This window comes from Anarrhichthys ocellatus, unplaced genomic scaffold (genome assembly GCF_004355925.1).
Source record: "Anarrhichthys ocellatus isolate YVR2014 unplaced genomic scaffold, GSC_Weel_1.0 scaffold84, whole genome shotgun sequence".
Classification (NCBI taxonomy): Eukaryota; Metazoa; Chordata; class Actinopteri; order Perciformes; family Anarhichadidae; genus Anarrhichthys; species Anarrhichthys ocellatus.
In genome coordinates this window covers 383,256-392,828 of record NW_022280114.1, presented here as the reverse complement: position 1 = coordinate 392,828, position 9,573 = coordinate 383,256, and the positions used below count along the sequence as shown (strand labels likewise).

Sequence of the window (9,573 nt, the reverse complement as noted above, 5' to 3'; positions counted from 1 at the left end):
TGTGTGTGTGTGTGTGTGTGTGTGTGTGTGTGTGTGTGTGTGTGTGTTGTACCACAGGTGTGTTCGGTACACTGGAACTCTATGGACAACCTCACAACGTTTACCACACCAAACTGGCCGCCACCGCTGACGCTGGATCCAATACTCTGAACCTGTCGCAGTCTGTCGACTGGCAGGTCAGAGTGCTTTCTTTTTACGTTTCCCTTTGTGTTTGTGAGACAAAAAGGATCGTTCGGATGATTTTGAAGTGTTCTTGTATGAGATATTTATCCATTTTAAGAGTATTACCTACAGTAGATGGAGTTTGGAGAAACAGACAGGAGTACCAGCACGGGACACCTAAAAAAAAAAAATCAATATCAGTTTAAGTCGCCATGTCTAGAATATTTTTACCGCTTTAGCTTGCCATCAGACAGACCTTTCTGACGGGGAACAGATGCCATTATCTAAGCTCTCTTCACAGTCACCAGACCCCTTTTCGGTTAGTTAGTTAGTGTTATTGTTTGACTTTGGTGAATCCGAATCAACCCTTTAAAACACTAAAGTCCTGTGCCGGTACTCCAGTCTGTTTCTCCAAACTGGGCGCGTGCCGACTGCCATCACTGACTATGGATAAGTACCTCACACAACCCCACTTCAAAAATAAATCCAAACTGTCTGTACTAATTTTAGAACCTAGTACAACTACTGCGAAAGCTAGTATTCAGCCACCTGTCGACATGTCGGCTTGTGTGCAGGTTGGAGACGAGGTCGTCATCTCCACCACCAGCTACAACGCGTGGGAGACAGAAAAGGTCCAGATCACCGCCGTGTCAACAGACGGCCGCGTCCTGACCCTGAACCAGCCGTTGACCCACACTCACATCGGTCAGTTCAGCGTCTCTGTAGACACAGCAAATGTCTCCAGAGCTGCAAAATGGTGTTAAATCCACTGCAATAACTTGTGACATTAATATTTGATTTAATATCCATGTTGTTAATGTGTCTCACTAGATATTCAGCTTGTTGTCACCTTATACAAGTTGTTACATTTGCCATTGAATAAAAGTTGATGTGATAGATCTAATTTGAACTTTTGTTTCCAGATATTATATGTGTATAATATTGTGGTGTGCTTTTTTTATGTGTTACTTAAATCCCCTTAAATGGTTTTCATAGCACTTTCCGGAGTGTGTCAGATGGACTATACTGACCTCAGTCTCTCTCTCCGTCTTCAGGTGAGACTCACTCCGTATCAGGTACGTCGCTCTCCTACACTCTGGCGGCTGATGTCGGCCTCGTGACCAGGAACATTAAGATCATCGGTGAGGAGTATCCGGAGATGATGTCGGAGTCGTTCGGAGCCAGACTTTTAGTGGGCAGCTACTCCTGGGCTGGAGTCGACTACAAAGGTAAGTAGAGTATATGACGGGGTTTATATTCTGACAGACTGGATGTGTTAATCAGCTTTAACATCATCACTAAACTAGCGTTCAGACCTTTGTGCCTCTCAGGGTGATATAAAGCGGTTCATTTCCTGGTAGATTCAACCGGTCAATCTGTAGTTCGATTTTGAGCTGTTGTTTTCTGTTTGGAAGGAACACTGATGATGGAATGGGCTTAATGTCTTTTGCCATTTTCTTTTTTTGAAACCTTGAAACGTCTTTGCATCTGTAACCCAGCACAAACCGAGGATCTTATTATTAATTAGATATTTTGACGTCAAAAAATGTTGAATCAAACCCACTACCAGTTTTATCTGCTAAAACTCATTTATTGTTTTATATAAGACGCATCTAGGAGCCGTAAATCATCAGCCATATTCTCACTGATTATATTTAAGTTATTTATTATTTGATAGTGTTTTTTTATTCCTTGTGTCAACATGATGAAGCGCATAGATGTATAGAGAGATAGACAGTAGAGAAGTTTGGTCTCATTTTGAGCCGGAGGATCTGCAGATCCATTGTGTACCTGATCTGTGATCCATGAAGAACCCCTTTCTAGTTTACATTCAAACACATTCACCACCTCGTTGTTTGATGTTTTACAGGCAAGGCTCAGATCAGGAACGTGGAGTTCTTCCGCTCTGGTCAGGAAGGCTGGACCGACTACACCGACCCTCGTTACTCTGTGGCCTTCCTCAACCTGGGAGAGGTACAGCAGCGCGCACACGCACGCACACACGCACACGCACGCACACACACTAAAGCTTTAGGACTACAGGACTACTTGCATATTAAATTAAATTAAACTTTAAACTGGAGGACACATACACTTAAAAATGTGTTCGCTCAAGGTGCTTTGAAGAGTCCTCTTAATTGGATGTTAAAACCTGAAAATTAACTAATTAATAAATCTAGATTTTAGTCATGTCCATCACACATTTCCAATAAAATACTTTTAGATTTTATCACATATTGAGCAGTAGATTCCAGCATGTTGGAGAAATAGATCTTGTAGTAGTCATATTTAGTCCAATTTAAATACAGCAGAATAAAAATAAAAATGTTTTTTTTAAATTTTAAAAAATGTGTCCAGAAATAATAACTCGTATTTCTTCTTCTACATCGTCTAACTGCATAACAGAGCTGAACATATATTTGATCTCCTGTAACATTCAGCAGAGGTTCACATGACCAATAGATGCTGCTTACCCTTGTTGTAGTTTACTGCAACAGTAAAAACTATCTATTCAATTGTTCTGTGTTGAAAGGTTTCAGAAGAAGACTCGTACATTCAGGGTTGCGCTTTCCATGACGGCTTCTCCCCAGCCATCGGAGTCTTCGGAACAGAGGGTCTGAACGTTGACGATAACGTCGTCCACCGCACTGTGGGGGAAGGTAAACACGTTGATGTCAATACGCAGTCAAAATGATTTATTAACGCTTTGCAATCGACACCCGATTGTCCAAACTGAATTCAAGTTTAACAGCGAAAGGATTTTCCCCAGCACTAAAGTCTTGAGATGCGACCCTGTGTGCAGGTATCAGGATTTGGGGCGACAAGATAACAGTGAGGAGGAACCTGGTGATGATGACGCTGTGGCCTGGCTCGTATCAGGACAGAGAGGAGCCCTTCAACTACGCCTGGAACGCTGCCATCGAGGTCCGAACTCTCAAGAGTACAACAAAAACAGCTTATGTCGCTGCATTTCTGTACTGTACTGTTTCTTTGTTTTCAGGTCAATGAGGGGACAAATGTGGTGCTGCAGCATAACATTGTGGCAGGTTACGAGAGAGTCGCTTATCGCATCGACGGTGAACCGTGTCCAGGTAACGGAAACGATCGAAATCAAAGCCGGCTCGACATTTACTTAGACTGTGGAGAAAGATCCAGAACCGATATCCTTAAAGCTTTTTTTGTTCTCCACCGGGATTTCTGCAGGTTACTTGAACGAGAATGAGAAGTGGATCCACAACGAGGCTCACGGCGGACTGTTCGGAGTCTATCTGAACAAAGACGGTCTGCCCGACTGCAGCCTCATCCAGGGCTTCTTCGTCTGGAGGAGCTTCGACTACGGCGTCTACTTTCAGGTTACAATACTTTAGAACTTCTGCTCCTTCTGACACCTTCATCCATGTGCTTAATTTGCTTTAATTTGAGTTGAGGGATCATGAGGAAACGATTAAAAGCTCAATCTGGATGGATGATTGACAAGAAATTATCACCGTCCTCATCTCCCTCTTCCTCTCGCCCTGACAGACCATCATGAGTGTTATCGTTTCCAACGTGACCCTGGTGGACAACGGGATGGGCGTCATGCCTCTCGTCTACGCTCCCCCTTCTCTCTCCCACACGTACGCCGATAAAACCGTACACGTTCAGGTGATTCACTCATTGTTTGTTGCCCCTTTCCTCTCATATTTATCACATATCACTTAGTTGACAGATCTCATATTCCTCCTGCTCGTCTTTTTCCCCAGAATGCCTTGATTGTTGGCAGCAGCCCGAGCTTCAACTGTTCAGCCACTCTGCCCAGCGGTGACTTTAACCTGGTCAACAGCGACGCCCACCGAGCCCCAAGACCTCTCACAGGTACAGCTGATGCTGCCAAACTCACATTTTTGCTGATAACTCAAAGATTTAGACTTAGAAAAATTGAAACCTCGACTTAAAGATCTTGAATGAATTAAAAAAGAGGTTCTACTTTTGTCGTTTTGACCATTTAATTTAACCAATCAAGAATTTGAACATCATTAAAAATGTGTTATAAACGCAGGCTGCTTTAACTTAAGAGAATCCAGGGTTTGTGACTCCTTCCTCTCTGTACAGGTGGCAGATCTGGAATCTGTTGGCCGACTTTTGCTTCTAGCCACAACACTGCTCCAAAGAAGGTCCATCATATGAACATGAACTACAACGCCATCAAAGGACTGATGAAAGTCACAGGTGAGTTCAGGCTCTAGTAGTGATGTTTGCCATCAAAAACAATCTTCACAACGATTTACAGAAGAGCATATTCCTCTTTTCTCTTCCTACCTTCCCAGACACGACGTTCGTCGGTTTCAAAACGGTCTGCTCTAGCGAGACGAACTTCATGTTTATCACCAACCCGATCAACGAGGACCTGCAGCACCCTGTGCAGGTTTCAGGCATAACGCTGATAGACAGCACAGAGGAGGCCAAAGTCTTCATCCACAGGCCTGACGTTGGGTAAATCATTGCACATCAACAGACACCAGGCATAAACAATAATCGAACAATGTCTTCGAAGTTGTAAAAATGATATGTTGACATTCAGATGTTTTTATTTTCCCGCTTCCTTTTACTCTTCTGAGTAAGTCTTCTGTCACTTGGCAGCTCATCTACGTCAAATGGATTAAGTTCTGCTGCTTGAATTGAGGATTTAAACTGAAAAAAACAATGTTTTTGAACACTAAACAGTTGGTGTAGGATTTTGATTTTAACTTTCTGCTGTTTTGCACATGATCACATGAAATGGATAACTAGATGTTTTTGTGCCTCAGAAAAGCGAACCCAGCTGACTGCGTGGACATGGACTGCGATGCGAAGAAGAAGAGCCTGCTGAAGGACTTGGACGGTTCGTTCCTGGGCGCAGTGGGAGCTGTGGTGCCTCAGTCCGAGTACGAGTGGGGGGGTGATCCCAGGAGAGGGCTGGGCGACTACCGCATCCCCAAAGTCATGCTCACTTTCCCCAATGGCAGCCGCATCCCTGTGAACCAGATCGCTCCACACAAAGGTGACTCGATTAATGGAGGGAAAAGTACTTCAGTACAAACATTTAAAGACTAAATAGTAGCTGGCTATGACGGCGTATTAGGACCATCGGAGGTAGAAATAAACAAATCACGGACCTGGGAGAGGAGGGTGATATTCCGAGATAAAAAGTCGTAAATTTACCATCAAAAACATTATGAGGAAAAGACTTGAATATTCTCTGACAATAAAGGGACACATTTAGCAGAATTGAGTCTGAATGTTGTTACACCTAAAGGTCCTGCAAGATACGTAGATACATAATGTACATTGCACTCAGCGGCTCACGTTACCGCAGCGCTTAACGGTGGCATCTGTGGTTTCCATGTTTTATCTCAGAAGTTCTCCGAGATTTAGTTTTTTCTTGCAAATTTATGACTTCATCAGAATATCACAGTTTTTTCTCAAAATATTACCGGCTCCATTAAAAAAAACAAGAGTTTTACCTTCAATGGTAACGTGCCAATACAAGTTCCAGCGAACAAGTGAAACAGGCGTGGTCGCTCCACGTATTTATGAGCATCTTTTAATAAATCTTTGCTTATTTGCTTTTTTAATTCCCAACTTTCAAATACAACTGAACTGGGAACTATAGGCAAAGGAATTAAGTAATCATCCATTCATGCATTCAGTCTCATAATGTGCCTTATTCCACAAACTAATTTTCTTTAAATTCAAGGTTCAGTATTAGCACTCCAAACTCAAATGACTACATTCGCTTATTGGTTTCAAGCTCGGTGAACATTCTGCAGAGCGTCACAACTTTTATTGTGAAAGATGAGGAAAAGTACAATAAAATGGTTCCTTTACTGTCCTGTGTGACGCTTCTGCTGACAGGTGCATCATAAAATAAAACTTGTTTTACAAAATGTTGTGTTGCTTCGTTCCTCAGGTGTGATCAGGGAAGGCTGCACGTACATGAGTTCCTGGCAGAGCTACAAGTGCTTCGGGCTGAACTACAGGATGCTGGCGATTGAGAGTCTGGACTCTGACACAGAGACCAGGCGTCTGTCCCCCGTCGCTGTGCTCGGAGACGGCTTTTTGGATCTGATCAACGGTGGGTTGCGTCCTCTAGTTCTGAAATCATTAAAACCCAAAAGAATCACAATGGTCTCTCAAAAATCAGTTTAAAAAAAAACAAGAGAAAGTCTGAGATTCGGTTGTGTGTCTTTGCATCCAGGTCCTCAGGATCACGGTTGGTGCTCGGGTTACACCTGCCAGAAGAGAGTGTCTCTCTTCCACAGCATCGTGGCCACCGGTCACTCCTTCGACGTCTTCTTCACCAGCGTCAGCCCTCAGAAACTTCGCCTCATGATGCTCAACGCTGATCCATCTGAGGTCAGACTACTACATATTCGTCAATAGCTACATTTTCCGTTGCAGAATTCGTTCAACTGAGCTCTTGAATTTAAAAAGAAGTCTTGTGGTCCTTTTTCTTTTAAACTTTTCACTAAGACAACAGTTGCTTTTTGATTTGTGCAGAGCATCATAGTGTCAGTCTTCTACTCAAAGCCGCAGCGGTTGGACGTGTACGTTGACAACAATCTGGTTGCTCCAACTAACGTCCTGTGGAACTCTGCTAACACCGACTACACCCTGAAGAAGCCCATCTATCCAGGTACTCCTGCTTTACACAAGCAGGGTAGCCATGTCCAGTGTCTTTTTGCTGTAGGCGTAATCACATATGTGGAGGAGACTAGATCATGGGCCTTTGAATTTGACAAAATCTTATTTCATTCAGCAATCTGTTCATCTGTCTTTTATTCCTCTAGGTCAGTACGACCCCCAGCTGAACGCCACTCTGGGCACCAACTACTTCGACCAGGATTACAAGATGCTGAGGGTCGTGGTGAAAGGCTCCCAACCGGTGGAGATCCGAACCGCCCCGGTTCTCTTCCTCTCCTTCGAGCTGCCCGCCGTGACCGAGGAAGAGTTCTTCGGAGACCGCCTGATTCAGAACCTCGCTGCGTTCCTCAAAGTTCCCCCAAACATGATCCGAATCACCAACATCATCCGGGAGGATGGAGGCGCGCGGCGCAGGAAGAGATCCACGGGCTTGAGGGTGGAGGTGGAGATCAAGAAACCTCCGGTCCAGCAAACCACCAACACTACCAACGGTTGGTGGGAGAAGAAGTCTCATTTCCGTGTTGATATTTGTTTTTATAGACTGTTTCAATGTCTAATATGAGAACACTGGCCGAGAAATCCAGGATGTTTTGTCACAGCTCTCTGTTCCCTTTCGTCTTCTCAGATGAGGAGGACTTCGTGCAGTTGAAGAACTTCGCTGATGATCTGGGTCAGGCAGCCGTTTCCGGAAACCTCAGTCAGTCCATCGGCTTCAACGTCTCCTCGATGGGCGTCATCCCTCCTCCTCCTCCGTCATCTGACCCCAGCTGGAATAAGGTGAATGTCAAGACTTCCCCTTGACAACATCTGCATAGTAAAAACTACACAAACAATATCTTTACGCGAGTGCTCACTGGTTTGTGGTTTCTGCTTTGAAATCTCAGGAGGCCATGGAAGAAGTGACGAGGGAAGAGCCGACGGTGAACTACGTGTCCAGCGTGAGCAAACTGCTGCTGATCGAGGAGCCGATAGCCGGGGAGTTTGTGGGTCCTCTGCACCAGCAGCCCAGTCTGATGGCTGTGGACGAGCAGGTGAGGCACCGCACAGCTGCTGCTGAATCTGAATTTTCCTCAGCTAGAGCCATCTCAGAAGGTGCTTACAAGGCCTTCTTGGCCTATAGGAAACCATATTCCCTTTATTGGAAAAACTAGATTAATTAAATGTACACAGAATACGATTCTCACTCACCATTTTATTGGGATCAGGTTTGAGCTGACACCAGAAATAAAACATTATAGGATGGCAGACTAATCTCTGGAAAAGTGAAGGAGACGCACACCAAGAAGAGTCAACACCGTGTTAAAGTAGACGCTTCTTTTGTGCCGTTGTCCGCAGGGTAACTGTGTCTCTGTGGGAGTGACGACTCTCGCTGTCACAGTCAGCCTGAAGGACGCCAGTGGGAGCAGCGTAGGCGGACTGGAAGGAAACACCACCATCCTGTTCAGCACCTGCTGGGCAAACTTCACCGACCTGTCCATTCAGAACAGCGGTACGTCTGCGTCAAACTTTAAAAAATCAGTCCTACAAAAATCGCTAGATTCTTGATGGTTTTTGTTCCTCATTTAAATTTTAGCTTTATTAACTGTCTTCTCCCCTGAGAGGAAGTCAAGCTTTTCAGCATATAGAGCTAAAATGATTACTCAATTGACAGAGAAATAATCGTTTGGTTGTTTTTCAAGCAAAAATATTCTCTGATTCTAGTTTCTCAAACATGAGGATTTGCATCTCTTCGTTTTATGTGATTGTAAACTGACTATCTTTGTGTTATGGACTGTTACATTATGACACATCATTAATATTCACTGTGGTGCATCCTCGCCGAGCGAGCAGCCATTTAAAAAAAAGCATGCAACACGAATCACCACAATAATGACTCGTCCTCTCCCTGCAGGTGAGAACCTGACCATGGTCTTCACCCTGAAGCAGTGGGGCACCAAGTCTCGCACCTTCTCCGTCAAAAATCTGACCACCCAGAGCAGCTCTAGCACCGCCGTGTCTGCCGGCAGTCTGTGTCTGGTCAGCATCATCTACGCTGTGGCCTGCTGCTCGGACTGCGTCCCCATTTGCTAGATAGTTCTGTGAGGCTGAGAGGGTTTTTATGAAGGATACCGCAACACCTTGGTACAAACAAGTCTGCTGAATAAAAAGATATATATATAAATATATCGTGCACATAGCTGGCTTTTCTTTTTCCGGGCAAAATTTTCACTTACAATTAAACAATAGTATACGGATAGGGTTATGGTTTTTCAAAACTCAGTTAACCAAGGTAAAAAGCCAAAGCACACACCCCTCCCCTCTGCAAAGACTGTGTTTCTGTTTCTTTCCTTTGTTGTATTATATCTAAATGTCTGTTTGATATGGTTATTCTCTGGGTGTAGGATCCAGATATAGATTTTCTGTTGTAAAACATGTGCAATAGGTGCTTAACTCCACTCTGTAACAACATGGAGATAAGAAGTTTGCATTGTTTTTTGCTGCTTTAAAAAAAACTATATTCTCTTTTCAATAAATTCTATTTGTCATTGATTACACATCTTCATTGCATCCGTGTTTTTCTTTATTAATCCGGTCCTTTTTCTAATGCCGAGTGAAGACTCTGTCCATGGTGCTGAAGGGAGCTGATTGGCTGAGCGGTTCCACCTGTGCGGCAGCTGCAGGTCGATATGTCTGCGTCTCACTAGAGGGCGGGAGACCCTGTGGTATATCCTAAATTCATCCTCAACTGAGGCACAGTTGCAGTGGCAT

The 9,573-nt window shown here is 44.1% G+C and overlaps 1 protein-coding gene across 1 annotated transcript in view; it reads left to right on the top strand.

The window, feature by feature from the left end:
- Nucleotides 1-9,227, top strand: part of pkhd1l1.1 (PKHD1 like 1, tandem duplicate 1) — a 40,961-nt gene extending 31,734 nt beyond the window's left edge. The window contains exons 56-76 of the mRNA XM_031874695.1: nt 58-176; nt 738-867; nt 1,218-1,391; nt 2,033-2,136; nt 2,696-2,822; nt 2,966-3,087; nt 3,164-3,254; nt 3,367-3,515; nt 3,685-3,807; nt 3,906-4,017; nt 4,255-4,371; nt 4,470-4,635; nt 4,950-5,182; nt 6,092-6,256; nt 6,380-6,537; nt 6,682-6,817; nt 6,972-7,316; nt 7,451-7,602; nt 7,710-7,856; nt 8,161-8,314; nt 8,717-9,227. Of these exons, the coding sequence (XP_031730555.1) occupies nt 58-176; nt 738-867; nt 1,218-1,391; nt 2,033-2,136; nt 2,696-2,822; nt 2,966-3,087; nt 3,164-3,254; nt 3,367-3,515; nt 3,685-3,807; nt 3,906-4,017; nt 4,255-4,371; nt 4,470-4,635; nt 4,950-5,182; nt 6,092-6,256; nt 6,380-6,537; nt 6,682-6,817; nt 6,972-7,316; nt 7,451-7,602; nt 7,710-7,856; nt 8,161-8,314; nt 8,717-8,895 (3,203 nt within the window). The 3' untranslated portion in view covers nt 8,896-9,227. The remainder of the gene's footprint in view (nt 1-57; nt 177-737; nt 868-1,217; nt 1,392-2,032; nt 2,137-2,695; nt 2,823-2,965; nt 3,088-3,163; nt 3,255-3,366; nt 3,516-3,684; nt 3,808-3,905; nt 4,018-4,254; nt 4,372-4,469; nt 4,636-4,949; nt 5,183-6,091; nt 6,257-6,379; nt 6,538-6,681; nt 6,818-6,971; nt 7,317-7,450; nt 7,603-7,709; nt 7,857-8,160; nt 8,315-8,716) is intronic.
- Nucleotides 9,228-9,573: the final 346 nt, after the last annotated feature.